The following is a 16,023-nucleotide window of genomic DNA, read 5'->3' as shown; positions in this document are numbered from 1 at the left end:
CACCAGGGGAGAGAAAACTTTAGACTTACTGTATGCTAACGTCAAGGATGCATACAGCTCCTCCTCCCTCCCCCCACTTGGTAGGTCAGATCATAACCTGATTCACCTCACCCCCCGCTATGTGCCAATTGTGAGGAGGGAACCTGTGACCACCAGGACTGTTAGGAGGTGGTCAGAGGAGGCAATAGCGGAACTACAGGGCTGTTTCGAGGTGACCGACTGGGAAACACTCTGTGAGCCTCACGCCGAGGACATCAATGGGCTTACTGAGTGTATCACAGACTACATAACTTTCTGCACCGACTCTATTGTTCCAGCTCAGACTGTTCATTGTTACCCAAATAACAAGCCGTGGGTGACTAAGGACATCAAAGCCCTCCTCAACAACAAGAAGAGGGCTTTCAGAGGGGGCAACAAAGAGGAGGTGAGGAAGGTCCAGGTGTTACTAAAGGACAAGATCAGAGAGGCTAAGGACAATTACAGGAGGAAGCTGGAGTGGAAACTCCAGCAGAACAGCATGAGCAGAGCGTTCTCACTCCCGAGGCGTAACATGTCGACGTTTTGTCACGTCCCGCGGCGTTCCTGAGGAACGCGAAAGGAGACCTTCGGCGTTCTTATGGTACGTGGCGGGTTATGGCTGGAATCCAGTGCAATGACGCTCCCGCGGGAGTAGACGTTCCAGCCCTGTATTCCAGCCCTAAACCTAACCTTATCCCTAGCCCTGACCATAACCTTATTCCTGACCTTATCCAGGACTGTAATGATGTTAAATAGCGTGTTTCTAAGCGATTTGAAGAATAAGAGCGAACATGTGTAGGTTCAGTCCAGACGGTTCTCATATTTCCTCTTTTTCCGAGGTCGTCATTTAGGAACGTGGTGGGTAGCCGAAAACGTAATATGGTGACGATTTGTCACCTAGCGTAAAATGTTACGCTTTGGGAGTGAGAACGGGTTGGCATGAGAGAGGTGTGGAGGGGCATGAAGACCATCACTGGATTCAGGCCAACCAACAGCAGGGGAGCTGAGGGAGGTGAGAATAGAGCCGACGAGTTGAATCTGTTTTTCAATAGATTCGACACCACAGTGTCTGCTCCCACCCCCACAACCTCACCTGCAGTCAGCCTGGAATCCAGAGCCACACCACTGTGCCAGCCTCTCTCTTCACATGTTGCCTCCTGTGAGAGTCCTGACACCCCTCCCCCACCCATCACCTTCACTCAATACCAGGTTGAGATGCAAATGAGGAGACTTCACTCAGGCAAGTCTGCTGGACCAGACGGAGTGAGTCCCCTTGTCCTCAAGGCCTGTGCCCCCCAGCTGTGTGGAGTCTTTCATAAACTGTTTATGCTGAGTCTGAGTCTGCAGAGGGTCCCGGTGATGTGAAAGACATCATGCCTCGTCCCTGTACCAAAGACGCCTCGTCCCAGTGGCCCCCAGGATTACAGGCCCGTGGCACTGACCTCCCACATCATGAAGACCCTGGAAAGGCTCATCCTGGACCAGCTGCGACCCATAGTAAGACCACATCTGGATCCCCTTCAGTTCGCTTATCAGCCTCGTCTCGGAACTGAGGACGCCATCATCTACCTGCTCAATCGTGTCTACACCCATCTGGACCAGCCGGCGAGCACTGTGAGGGTCATGTTTTTTGACTTTTCCAGTGCTTTCAACACCATCAAGCCGACCCTCCTGGGTGATAAGTTAGCAGCGATGCAGGTGGATGCTTCTCTGGTGTCCTGGATTGTTGATTACCTGACAGGAAGACCACAATATGTACGTCTCCCACAGTGTGTGTCTGACAAGGTGATTAGCAACACAGGGGCACCACAGGGGACTGTCCTCTCCCCCTTCCTCTTCACCCTCTACACCACAGACTTCAGCCACTGCACAGAGACCTGCCATCTTCAGAAGTTTTCTGATGACTCTGCGGTGGTTGGATGCATCAGCAGGGATGATGAGACAGAGTACCGGGCTGTGGTCGACTCCTTTGTCACGTGGTGTGAGCAGAATCATCTGCAGCTCAACGTGGCAAAGACCAAGGAACTGATCGTGGACTTCAGGAAGACCAGGAAACACTTGACCCCTGTTTCAATCCAGGGGGTCAGTGTTGACATTGTGGAGGACTATAAATACCTTGGAGTACACATTGACAATAAACTGGACTGGGCTAAAAACACCACAGCACTTTACAGGAAGGGCCAGAGTCGTCTCTGTTTTTTGAGGCGACTGAGGTCCTTCAACATCTGCCAGAAAATGCTGAGGATTTTCTATGAGTCTGTGGTGGCCAGTGCGATCCTCTATGCTGTTGCATGCTGGGGGAGCAGGCTGAGGGTCGCAGATGCCAACAGACTCAATAAACTGATCCGTAAGGCCAGCAATGTTGTGGGGATGGAGCTGGACTCCCTCAAGGTGGTGTCGGAGAGGCGGATGCTGTCCAAGATAAAGACAATGTTGGATAACACCTCCCACCCACTCCATGACATGTTGGTCAGTCACAGGAGCTCGTTCAGTGAGAGACTGAGATTACCCATGATGCACCACTGAACGACACAGGAAATCATTCCTGCCTGTGGCCATCTCCCTGTACAACGCATCCACTTAACACACTGTTTGCTGCTACAGCTACACATGTTTCTTTTCCAGCTATTTATTTATAAGTGACTTATGTATGTATGTATGTATATATATGTATATATTGTACTATTCTTAGTTAGCGTATTGTCTGTCTTGTCTTAATGTTGGTTTAAAATGGAGCACTGTAACAAAAAATAATTTCCCCCAGGGATCAATAAAGTATTCTGATTCTGATTCTGAAACTGCAGCCACAAGATGGCAGCAATGTACAGGATGCTGCAGGAAGAAGCTGATGACTTTGTACCATTTATTCCGAGAATTTTTTATTTTTTCACTGAAAGGCAGACAGTAAACATTAACGAGTGATCTGCGCTGTTTCAGTGAAGGTTAACTGTGAGGGCACTGGTTATGGCAGAATTTGTAATAATTATTTTGCACAGCTTTTACTCTGAACATCTGGACAGACACCATATTGTCTAAAAATTCACTCTCCCATCCAAATCATTGCATTCAGGTGTATCATTTACCTGCATGGTCACAGGTGTATAAACTCGAGCATCTAGCATGCAGACTGCTTCTCAGGAGCTCAGCTTGGTCCAGTGTGCTGCTGTCGTAGGCTCTGCAGAGCCAACAGATACAGACCTCTGAACGTCACATGGCCTTCAGATGAGCTCAACAAGTTTTGAGTTTCCATGGTGACCAGCTGTATCCAAGCCTTACATCATCAAGTGTTGATGCAGTGGTGTAGAACACGCCGCTGGACTCTAGAGCAGTGTCAGCGTGTTCGCCGGACTGACCAATCACGCTTCTCCATCTGGCGATGGACGAACGAGTCTGGGTTTGGCGGTTGCCGGGACAACGGTACTTGTCTGACTGCGCTGTGTAAAGTTTGGTAGAGGGGGGGTTATGGTGTGGGGTGTTCTTCAGGAGTCTTCGTGCTTCAGCAGACCGAGACACTGCGGACACCTTCGTGTTCCCAGTATGTGGGACCAGTGTGGGGATGGCTCCTTCCTGTTCCCACATGACTGCACACCAGTGCACAAAGAAAAGTCCACAAGGACACGGACGAGCCGGTTTGGTGCGGGAGGACCGGCCTGCACAGAGTCCTGACCTCAGCCTGATCCAACACCTTTGGGACCAATCAGAGCGGAGACTGTGAGCCAGGCCTTCTCCTCCAACACCAGTGTGACCTCACACATGTGCTTCTGGAAGGATGATCAACACTCCCCATGAACACTCCTGAACCTGAGGAAATCCTTCCAGGAGACGTCCAGCTGCACACGGTGGGCCGACATCATATTCCACCCTGTGGATGTTCAGTGTCCTGATACAAAAACAAACAGAATACTGTCCCTCACACGATAACACGTCTGTCTCTATAATTTTATATTAGCTGCAATCATTAATCAGCTGAGCTGAGGCTCACAGAGACCCCACCGAGGACTAATGACTAATACAAGAACACCAACAGGAAGTGACGAGGCTTTGTGTTGTTGTCCAGAGGTTTTATTTCAGTGTCTGTAGTGTGACAGCAGGTCTGCGGGAGGCGGGGCCTCTCGCTGGTTGGCTTTACTTTCAACCCTCCCCTCAGAGCTGCCTAATCAATAGCTCTCCAATCAGCAGAATTATCCACAGCCTCTCTACGCTCGTCTTCTCTCTGCTTTAACATTTGATGTGTAACAATTAAACATCTCGAGATAAAGTGCAGTAATACAAATAATCTGAGTGTTTTCATTTTATGGAACAAATATGACAAAAGGTTCAACCAAGAAGAGAGAGAGTGAGTTCGTATGTGTAATGTTGTAATTATAGGAAACAGTAACGAGAACAACCTGAACCGTAACATTAATAATTATGAGCTTAATTCAAAGATATACAATTAAAAACATATTTTCACAACAGTGTGGAAGCTGTGGGTTGTAATTTTTTTAATGGTTCAGCTTTTTACTTGATATATTTTAAAAATTTGAAACTTGCTCTTGAACGACTCCTGTTCCATGATAATGTAATACAATGAATTTAAAAATTACAAATAAAACTGGAATTTCGCTGTGAAACGTCCGTCCAGTCTGACGCTTCTCTTTGTACAATTATACACAAATTATTTCAAGAACAGAGTCACAGTTTTGTAATACAGTCGTCCCTCGTTTATCGCAGGAGTTACGTTCTAAGTAGCCAACTTTTCACACTTTTCTCTTGTTTAAACACTCTGAAAGTTCAAACCTTTGTAGAAAAATAAGTCCAGCATTACAGAATGTTTTCAAAGCCTCTTTTCAGGTCCAGAAAACAGGAACAGAGCAGCTGCCACAGAATCAGCATTAATGAATCAATAGTACGGAAGTGGAGGAAGCAAGAACGAGTTGAGTAAAGTTTGACTTTTCTGACTGTTTTGTTTCGCTTAATGCGCCTTATAATCAGAAAAATACGGTAACTTCCACCGTCCTTTAGCCTGTCCAGAAGTCCAACTTTTTGTGCGATGGTTAGCGTCTTCGCTGCCTTCTGGGTGCTCGCGCAGGAGCCTTTGTGTTTGTTGGGGAGAAAACAAACATACAGTACAGCACCGCAGAGTCACACTGCTGGGACTGAAGATCTATGTAAATGTGACAAGCTGAACCCTGTACAGGAGACACGGCACGGAGGAGAGTGATTGGCAGTGGTCTACAGCCAATCAGGACACAGAAGGTGCTGTAAAAGAAGAAGAGAAACAAAGCAGCGACGGGTGAACTGCGTTACAGCGAGGGACCACTGTATTAGAACGTGACGTTTTAAATCATTACATTGCATAATTATTAGTTATAATAATTATAAAACTCACAAAAAATGAAAGCTAATTTTCAGCTTAAAATTACTTTGTGTAATAAAACTTTTTTAAAATGACTTTTTTCATGTAATGTGATAAAGTTCATTTATTTATCTCATGATATTGAACCCTGAGAAAATCTTAAACACTTTCAACCTATTCTCAGAAGTTCCACAAATTAATATTTATAATATTAATAATGTTTCTTATTATACAAACTTCATGTGACATTGACTTTTTAAAACGATCAGAGACAGTTATAACAGAAAAACTTCATTCTTGAAATCAAATTCTTTTTATTGTTGTTCTCTTATTTCTGGAAATCTAAAATAAAATCTAACGATTACATTTTTTCCTGTAAAACTGCAAATGTCATATTTTATTATTTTTATATTATTATTAAAGTGCTGTTTAACCATACATGAAAATCTTTGAGTGTTTTGTGTTACGATGCCATCCCTCCGAGCCCCGCCCCCATCAGACCTCTGCTCCACTGACATCGTCTGTCTGACGTCACAGAAATAAGGACTCGTTATCGATGTAAACAACCACTTATGTACAAAAAAAGAAGAAACAAAAAGAACCCAAAGCTTTAGATAGAAAACAACAGAACGGTCAAACTGAGGCGTTAACTGTACAATTCATAAAGTCAGAATCATTTCTTTCTGTCATCACTTTACACTTTATCTCACTTTTACAAATAGAAAACACCAAATTAAAGTTTCTCCTTGAGTTAGTGCTGCTCTCTCTCCGCTCATACATAAAATATAGTCTCCGTTAGTATTTTCCTATTTACACGGATGCAATATGTACACTTTAATTTTTTCAGTGTTTTTGTTCAGGCGACAGCGCAGACGGCCTCGACCCAAGAGGCCGCCCGCCTTCCAGAATCATGGATCCCAGCGAAGTGCAGGCAGAAACCGTGATTGGTCAGTGAAACAGGAAGGTTTGCCGCAGGAGGTTGTGAGATCGGAAATGTGCGAGATGAGGTTTGCTTAAATCAGGGTAGAGTCGAGACTCAGGACATCCGTTTCTGCCGGGGACGACGGTGGGATCCACGATAGAGCGCCTGACACCCAGGAAGTGGTCCTGAGAGAGCCACCGGCAGACTAGTGATGATCTAATAGTAATCTTCGCTGGGTTTCACACTTTGTACCCGCCAAAACCGCCGCTAACGTCGCCGCCTCGACAAGACCTTTAATATCAAATAAAGAGTTCTTCAACTCTGGAGGGAACAATGCAAATCACAGGGAGCTGCTCTGGACCTCCGATTTTTGGGAACATTTTATAGTTCAAACGTTGAACGTGTTGTTGTTGGGATTCGAGACAGAGAGAGCACATTTGCGAATTCTGAGTCATCATCCATTGAACTTCAAATTTCTTCAGTTTAAAACTCATTTTCTTGGAAGTTGAGACTCAAACGGCAGCGTTTAGGTTCTACTTGAATTTCTAATTTGAGTATTTGAATTTAAAACTTGTTTTCTGGGGAACTGAAACAAACCTGCGAACTTTGTGTGGCTCTGATTTCTGACGAGTGAGAACGACTGAATATAACGTTCAGGCTCAGATAGCTATCCCAGCACACCGCCTGTTCTCCTACAGTGACCAGTAGTTTCTGCAAATCTGCAAGCCACTTTGCAGGCCACCTCAACTCCTGTCGTTTATGCCTTTACTGAAGCCATGAAAAAGCACTGAAGCTTTAGTCAGACTTGGGTTTGCTGTTGGACATTTGGACTCCTTGTAAAATTTTTATCTCTCAAATAGTGAAATTCAGAGTTTGACTTAAACCTCAAATTAACTTTTTGCAGTCTTCAATCTGGATTTCTGTCTCATTTTTTGGGAAACACAAACGTGTTCCTGAAAATTCAAACTTGCATTCCTCGGAGCTCCATATCGGATAAAAGGTCTTGTTGAGCTGAAGACGTTTTGAAGCTCTCGTCCGGTCCAGAATCAAGTAACCTGCACGGTCAAGCTGGGACTAAAAGCCTCAATTTGACGAGTGAAAATGAGGCATTACTCAGTGCTTAAACCACCAGGTTCTTCCCAAAAGCCCGGTTTAAGTGAAGGGGACTCACAGAGGTACGAGCAGCTCTGGGCTGTGCTGAGGACTCGTTTCTGGACGGGACCGGCCTCGCTTTCATAAACAGGATGTTATGGTACAGATGGAGAATGAAGAAGTCTCACTGACCACCAGAGCTGAGCACAAAGAACGTTTTCAAACCATTTACACGTTTTCAGCTGAGCCGCCCTGACGCAGCGAAGCTTCAGTCCAACAAAGAGATCGGGCTCATCAGACCGAGTCAAAGAAAAACGTGATGATGCAGCAGGAAAAGACTTCCAGCTCCCGAACGTCTTCCATCTCCAAAAACCTTCTGTTCAGACTGAAGGATGCTGTGAACTTGATGATTTTGTTACGTTCCCCTGAAAGGGTCCAGGCGATAAGGGAAAGTACCAAAAAGTGTCCGGATCAGAAAAAGGAGACAGAGGCAAAATGAGACACGCCTCAGATCACTGAGACTGTCCTCACAATCGAGGATTCGGCCGAGAGAAGCGAGCACGGATGTCTGGAAGTCTTTTCCTGGGAATCAGATTTTTTAAAAACTCGACATGAACTGAAGAAAGAAGAAGGCGTCAGCCTTTTGTCCTTTTGTCTCGACGGTCGGCAAGGTGTGCTTCGGGCAGCGCGCCTACGGAGGCCCACAGAGGACACGTAGGACATTCACTCTGTGGGCAAAGAGCGGCGGGCGGTATACGATGGAGTAGCCGAACCAGCTGAGCGACGTCAGCTCTCCGGCACACCTGTCCAGGGTCTAACCTTCTGTACCACCATTAAAAGTCGAGCAGAAGGACTTCAGACTGACTTTCTTCTTCTTTGCCGTCAGGTGAGCGGCTCTTTGACGTCTGCGCTCAGGCCTGGCGGTGCTCACAGCATAAAAACAACAGCTCTGTAGATTCTATTATTATCATTATTATTATTATTATTATTGTTGGAGTAAATATGACTGAAGTGTGATCAGCTGTACAAACACAGAACCAACCAATTGCAACACAGCTGAACTGAACTCTACTGAAAGCAAGAAAAGGAGTAAACAAAACCTCTGTGTGTCTCTGAGCCCTGAGGTTCGCCAAAGTGCTTCGTTGACGCCATGCGCTGACCGACCGGCTTCGCTTCCCGCCACTACTCTTATTGCCGTGGACCCCGACCACCCCGATGCGCCGAGTCAACCGAAGGGAGGGCAGCTCTGTGAGGGCGGTCAGGGGTCCTTCCTTAAAGCCGATTGGTTGGTCGGTGTGACAGCAGTTAGATCCAAGCGTTGAGCGAAGAAGTGTTTCCGCCCACTTCTCTGTGTCCGTGACTTCGGCATGAGCGCAGCCGATCGGCTGTCACGTGATCATCAGTCCAATCAGCCAACGACCAGCAGCGTTCTTAAAGGACCAGACCCGTGTTTTCCTTCAGCTCGACGGATTCCCGACCCTCAGAGGAGAGGTGCATTCTGGGTAGAGAGAAAGAACCTGATAAACTCCGAGCATCGTACCAACTTCAGGTTTTACAGCGCGGTGTCAAACATACGGCCCGAGGGCCAGAAGCAGCTCGCCCAAAGATAAGTAAAACCTGCGGCTAGTGAGTGAACCTGGTGTGGACGCAGGTTTGTGACGCACACTGTTAATCGTCGTAAGAGCGCTCCGGTCACCGGTGGGACCTATCCTCAGTTTAACCGGACAAAACGCCGCCACACACTGAGAAACCACCACGAAGCGCGACGTTGCGCCAGAGCCGCCAAGACCGCTCGATTAATGCGAGATGACTTATTCAATATGTTATCATGCTTGAAGTATTCTAACCCTAAAACCTTCCATCGATCGGTGTGAATCACTTTTGTTCAGAGAATCAGAGGATTGTTAGTTTGATCAGATCAGACAAGCTTATCTGGAAATGTGTGTAACTTTACACTTCACTGAAGTTTCGCAGTTAAGCGTCACGAACAGGCTCAAACCTCCTTTTTACATCAGAACGACTGAAAATCTGAATTAATGACACGAAAAGACGTCGGTCATAAAGCAGCATGAGGACAAACACTGGTTGCTCCTCGAGCGTCACTGGAACACGACCTTTGTAAGAGCCGCTCATCTTTAAGTGTCGCAGTCACTTCTGTTTTATTTCCTGCTTCTTTTATTCCTCAGGTTTTCCTCATGTCTCTACTTTGTCTGCACCTCAGCCTGATTACAGATTTGGTCTTTGACCTGTCTGCACTGCTCAAAACACACTGGTTTTACTGGTTCATTTCATCTGCTCTCAGATCAGACTGTAGCCGCTAGAAACCCTTTCAGTATAAGAGCCTCAGAGTGAACAGAACTGAACCTGAAACAGACCCCATTCCCACGTTCAGCTGAGCGACAGCCGAGAGGTTTAAAAACACGGGCGTGGTCCTTTAAAAGCTGACGGGCGCTGACCTTCATCAAAGTCCTGAAACAGAAACACCGAGGTGCTCTCCGGAGTCGTACGGTAGAAAACCAGCATCTACACGTCCTCGAACGCACCGCGATGACCTCACACAGTGTCCGTGGTGTGTCTGACATGGTCAGTGAATGCATCATCAGAGTCCGGTGTGTTCAGGAATGTTCTGGAAAGCTCTGATGTGAGAGAAAGTGGCTGACTTTGACAGAAAACTCGATGAAATGCACGAGATCCAAACTCGTATCCGGGAGTTTGAAAACTGGACCAGTTCCACCTGCAGGAGAGCTGCTCCGGTTTCACCGGGTCCACACCTGCAGCTGCTCCTCAGCCTGTGGACGCTCGTGGATCTCAGAGCTGAAGAATCCAAGATGGCTGTTAAAGAAACGCCGCCATTGTCAGCTCCACACTTCTGCTCATTTCACGTGGTCGAGGCGCTCTGAGACCTGGAACGTCTTTACTCTCGCCGTCTTAGGCGCTCACAGCGGCTGAAGGTCAGCCGTCAGATTGTCTGCAATCTGAGTGGTCGAGTGCCACAGGAGGAAAAGCAGGAGGCGGAGCCTGGAGTCGGAGAGCATTCAGTCCCGACTCGTGTTTGGAGTTTCTCTCTCCACGTATGGTTTCAGCACTTTCTGATTTACAGGTTAATCTGATTTGATTTCACATTTAAATGTTTGGCTCGATGAGCACTCGGGGGTTTCGTGCCGCGGTGCTCGGACGTCCACTAAACAGATAAACTGAGGTTTGAATTTCGGTGTTTGGGCTTTGAAATGACTCTGACTGCAGCTCCAGCTTCAAAGTGTCGTGCTGATGCAGGACAGTTGTTGGGTTTAGGCTTCAGGTTCTGGATGGTCTGGGCTCACGGATACTCGTCTCGCGAGATCTGCTTTTTCTTTATTTTTACTTTTAATCCTTTTCCAAATCCTTTCAGTCCTGAAAGCTTCCTGAACGTTCCTGTGAATGAGAATTCCCACTTTTTAGGGGTAAATGGCCTCTGAGTGCAGAGCAAGGACTGCCGGTCCCTGGAAGGGTCCCAGCAGAACTCCTCTGAGGGTGTAAACGTGAAGTCTGGACCGCAGCTTGAGTCCTCTGTAGTGTTGTTTGAGGAGGAGGAGGAGGACTGAAGCGTCCAGGCTTGGCGTCCTGTCTTCCTCTCCCTCTGACGTCCTCAGCTCCTCCTCCTCCTCCACCTTCCTCCCTCTATGTGTCTTTGGGCTCCAGCTTGCAAGACATGTCGAACAGCAGGTTCTGGTTGTCGATCACCTGCAGCTGCCGCACGTAGGCCTTGGTCTGCAGGTGGGAGGGAGACATCTCCGTATCTATGGCTACCAGAAAAAAAAAGAAAGAAACAGCTGTTAGTGATGCAGGGCTGCAGTGTGATAAAGCTGCCACCAGGGGGAGACAAACCCCACAGAGCTGCAGACGTCCTGCTTTTATTTTATTCTATTTGTAACTTTACTGAGTGTGTGTGTGTGTGTGTGTGTGTGTGTGTGTGTGTGTGTGTGTGTGTGTGTGTGTGTGTGTGTGTGTGTGTGTGTGCGTGTGTGTGTGTGTGCGTGTGTTACCTAGCTGGCTGCTCCTGTATCGTCTGATGTTCCTCACCATCTCGGCCACTTTGTGCTGCAGACAGAGGGGGAGGAGTCAGTTCCTGTCTGTGATTAATGGATGCCTGCAGTGTGATGCAGTGTGGACACTGTGGGGTCTGCTGAGAGTATCAGCATGTTAACGTATTTATTTTAACACAGAGTCTACGGGACTGGCTCTCTGCTGCCTCTGCTGGACGTCAGAGGAACTGCAGTTTTAGCGCTTCCTGTTTCAGGCTGACAAACAGGAAGTGAAAGTGTTTGAGTGAAGAAGAATTGCAGCGGCTGTAACTGTTATTTCCTCTTCATCACAGTAAACAACTTCAAGCATATGTATCAAACTCGAGGCGAGCGGGCCACATCCAGCCCGGCGTACATTTATGTCCGGCCCGCGAGATCATTGCTTATAGATTTATTATTATTGTTATTCACGTCCCGGCGATATGAAACGCTGAAACACACAAACAACAGAACTGATAATGCAGCACTTCACTATGCTCGCTGAGCACTAGGCTACCTGGGAACATCAAGTCAAGCTTCTGTTGATGTACAACCCTACTGTAAAGTTACTGTGAAGCTAGCCCCTCCCACTGGAGAAATGTTGATTCTGACATCAGAGCCTTTCATGGTACAAGTACATGGTTACAGATAAGCCCAACAAAACACAGATGAGGGCAAAGCCTGAGTAGTCTAAGGAGCTCTGAAAGGGATGTGTCCTCTCGCCACTGCTCTACTCCCTCTACACTTCAGACTGTGTGGCCACCCATGGCTCCAACACCATTGTGAAGTTTGCTGACGACACAGTGGTGTTGGGTGCCATCTCCAACAACGATGAGGCGGCCTACATGGATGAAGTGAAGAATCTGGCATCGTGGTGCCAACCACCTCCAGCTGAACGTCAGCAAGACCAAGGAGCTGGTGGTGGGTCAGAAGGGGTCAGCACAGAGACTACAAGCCCATTATCATCAATGGAGCTCCAGTGGAGAGGGTGCAGTCCTTCAAGTATCTTGGTGTCCACATCTCCTCAGACCTGACATGGGCTGCCCACATTCAGGTCCAGACCAAAAAGGCTAGGCAGCGCCTGTATCACCTACGACAACTGAGGAAGTTCAGGGTCTCTCCAAAGATACTCAGGATTTTCTATACAGGCGCTGTGGAGAGCATCCTCACACAGAACATGACATCGTGGTTTGGGAACAGCTGTGCAACAAACTGTTCCAACTTCTGCAATCTGGTAGAAGGTTCCGCATCTTCCGGGCAAGGACAGAGAGACTCAAGAGGAGCTTCTATCCCCAAGCCATCCGTGCCCTAAACACACACACCCGCCCTCTCACATCATCTATAACTGACTGAGACAGGACTCTTCCAGACACTAAACCAAGGCACAATGTACATTTCAATTCCTTTAATTTTAAATATGCTTATATTGTCTATCCTGTAAAATAGTCAGATGTCTATTCATATTAATGTACAGAATTCACCTGCTTGCTGCTACTACTGCACATTCACCCAGTGTATATACTATATATAAAAAAAAAAAAAACACCCAGCACGCCCCTGCGGGCGGTTTATCCTTCAAGTTCGGGTCCTCTACCAGAGGCCTGGGAGCTTGAGGGTCCTGCGCAGTATCTTAGCTGTTCCCAGGACTGCACTCTTCTGGACAGAGATCTCCGATGTTGTTCCCGGGATCTGCTGGAGCCACTCGCCTAGCTTGGGAGTCACCGCACCTAGTGCTCCGATTACCACGGGGACCACCGTTACCTTCACCCTCCACATCCTCTCGAGCTCTTCTCTGAGCCCTTGGTATTTCTCCAGCTTCTCGTGTTCCTTCTTCCTGATATTGCTGTCATTCGGAACCGCTACATCGATCACTACGGCCGTCTTCTTCTGTTTGTCTACCACCACTATGTCCGGTTGGTTAGCCACCACCATTTTGTCCGTCTGTATCTGGAAGTCCCACAGGATCTTAGCTCGGTCATTCTCCACCACCCTTGGGGGCATCTCCCATTTTGACCTCGGGACTTCCAGGTTATACTCGGCACAGATGTTCCTGTACACTATGCCGGCCACTTGGTTATGGCGTTCCATGTATGCCCTGCCTGCTAGCATCTTGCACCCTGCTGTTATGTGCTGGATTGTCTCTGGGGCATCTTTACACAGCCTGCACCTGGGGTCTTGCCTGGTGTGATAGACCCCAGCCTCTATGGATCTTGTGCTCAGAGCTTGTTCTTGTGCTGCCATGATTAGTGCCTCTGTGCTGTCTTTCAGTCCAGCTTTGTCCAGCCACTGGTAGGATTTCTGGATATCAGCCACCTCCTCTATCTGCCGGTGGTACATACCGTGCAGGGGCCTGTCCTTCCATGATGGTTCCTCGTCTCCCTCCTCTTTCTTGGGTTTCTGCTGCCTGAGGTATTCACTGAGCACTCGGTCAGTTGGGGCCATCTTCCCAATGTATTCTTGGATGTTCGTTGTCTCATCCTGGACTGTGGTGCTGACACTCACCAGTCCCCGGCCCCCTTCCTTCCGCTTAGCGTACAGCCTCAGGGTGCTGGACTTGGGGTGAAACCCTCCATGCATGGTAAGGAGCTTTCTTGTCTTTATGTCAGTGGCTTCTATCTCCTCCTTTGGCCAGCCTATTACCCCAGCAGGGTACCTGATCACGGGCAGGGCGTACGTGTTGATGGCCCGGATCTTGTTCTTACCATTCAGCTGACTCCTCAGGACTTGCCTGACCATCTGCAGGTACTTGGTGGTTGCAGCTTTTCTAGCGGCCTCTTCATGGTTCCCATTCGCCTGCGGGATCCCCAGGTACTTGTAACTGTCCTCTATGTCTGCAATGTTGCCTTCTGGTAGTTCAATCCCCTCAGTTCTGACTACCTTCCCTCTCTTTGTTACCATCCGACTACACTTCTCCAGTCCGAACGACATTCCAATGTCATTGCTGTATAGCCTGGTAGTGTGGATCAGTGAATCGATGTCTCGTTCACTCTTGGCATACAGCTTGATGTCATCCATGTACAGGAGGTGGCTGACAACTGTATGTATATATATATATATATATATATATATATATATATATATAAATAAAAAATGTTCTTCCTCTACAGCCCCCCCCCTCCCCCCCAATTTTTTTGCACATGTCGAGGAGCGTGTCAGGCTACATTTCACTGTGTGTTATACTTGTATAACTATGCATGTGACAAATAAAGAACCTTGAACCTTGAAAAAAAAAAGAAAAGTGTCAGGACTTCTTTATGTTTCCTTGAAAAAGTTTCATCCGAGAAGCTTCTTCAGTTCTAAGAGCAACAGGTGGAGAGTCCCCAAGAGGGTCATGGGCCCACTGTTGAACCTAATCACATGAGCCAAGGTGTGGAAAGAGGTGTGGGTCACAATCAGCCAAAGTTTCAGGTGAACCTGTTGCTGCCCCACCCTATCATGTGACTTACTGAGGTGAAATCAGGCTGATTGTCAGGATGCAGGAGGACAACTACATCATGACCATAACCGCCATCATATCCTGTAGCCAAGTAATGTTGAACCAAGTCGGCTCAACCTTGTTCCCAGATGCGCACTGTGGTGAGTTCGCACGGCGCTTTGGTCACCTTGAAGCACAAAAAGAGAATTTGGAGCTGCTTCGCGCCTCGTTGACATGGAAACTGCACCCGTGCAGCTGCAGTGTGACGGGGCGCTCGGTTTGTTCGCCCCATTCCTGAAGCCGCAGCGCCGTCTACATGCGGCTCGAACCTGGTGCCTGTTTGGTAGCACATATCTGTGAGAAGCTGAACACAGGAGTCGTCTCACAGATGAACACCTGTGGTCCATCCTGACCATCTGCACGACGCACGAGCTCACACCAAACCAACGAACTTGTTGCCAAAGCAGAAGAAAACTCAGTGTTTTCATTTGTTGTTATTTTAACTTCTGCTGAAAAGGACACAAATTGTATTTAGTTGTTCTTTGCAGCACATTCATGTTTCTAACTTCTCTAATTTTGACTGGACCAAAATCTTAAAAAGTTTCAGTTTATTTATTCTGGAAAAATATTCGTCTGTTTTTACTCGTATTTATCTTCAAAAACATTTCATTTTAGTACGTTTAGTACGTCCCGCGACCCAAAGTGTCTGAATCACATCATTTAAACTCTGAGCTGGTTTTCAGGTGCGAGCGTGACGCCACTCACCATCTTCTCAAAGTTGACGAGTTCACCGTGAAACGTTTTGCAGCTCTCGTGAAGAAACGTCAAGTCTGGCAGGAAAAAACGAGACGTCAGCCGGCGATGAGTCGAGGACACAAACACACAGAATCAGTGATGCGCACAACGATCAAACGAACTGCAGTCAGTGAGACGTGTTTTTAAAGCAACATATTAACAAAGGAGAGAAAAACAAAACAAATAACATAAAACGGAAGATACAAAAATGAAAGAACAAACGACCAAAACAAAGAAACCGGGACAGCGATCGATCACGTGTTAATGTGCAGCGCTGTCATCACCACAGGGGGGCGCCGAGGGAAAAGTATCAGCTGTAATCCCAGATTCCTGATTTTAACTCTTCACTTCCATCTCTATGGTTCTGTTACCATGGAGACAGAGAGCTAAAGGCAGCACACAC

At 47.4% G+C, this 16,023-nt stretch overlaps 1 protein-coding gene across 3 annotated transcripts in view; it reads right to left on the bottom strand.

Moving 5' to 3' along the window:
* Positions 1 to 5,082: 5,082 nt before the first annotated feature.
* rapgefl1 (Rap guanine nucleotide exchange factor (GEF)-like 1) overlaps positions 5,083 to 16,023 on the bottom strand; it is a 36,588-nt gene continuing 25,647 nt past the window's right edge. For 2 of the 3 annotated variants that reach the window (XM_080300009.1, XM_026163836.2), the window contains exons 14-16: positions 15,591 to 15,655; positions 11,393 to 11,447; positions 10,377 to 11,152 (exon numbers count right to left, since the gene is read on the bottom strand). In XM_080300009.1, coding sequence (XP_080156135.1) covers positions 11,028 to 11,152; positions 11,393 to 11,447; positions 15,591 to 15,655 — 245 coding nt within the window. In that variant the 3' untranslated portion in view covers positions 10,377 to 11,027. Of the gene's footprint in view, positions 5,260 to 10,376; positions 11,153 to 11,392; positions 11,448 to 15,590; positions 15,656 to 16,023 lie in introns of those variants that run through there. The other variant, XM_080300008.1, reaches the window with a different exon arrangement.

Source organism: Astatotilapia calliptera, chromosome 4 (assembly GCF_964374335.1).
Source record: "Astatotilapia calliptera chromosome 4, fAstCal68.1, whole genome shotgun sequence".
Taxonomy (NCBI): Eukaryota; Metazoa; Chordata; class Actinopteri; order Cichliformes; family Cichlidae; genus Astatotilapia; species Astatotilapia calliptera.
Note: the sequence above shows the minus strand (reverse complement) of the source record. Positions and strands in the feature narration are given on the sequence as shown.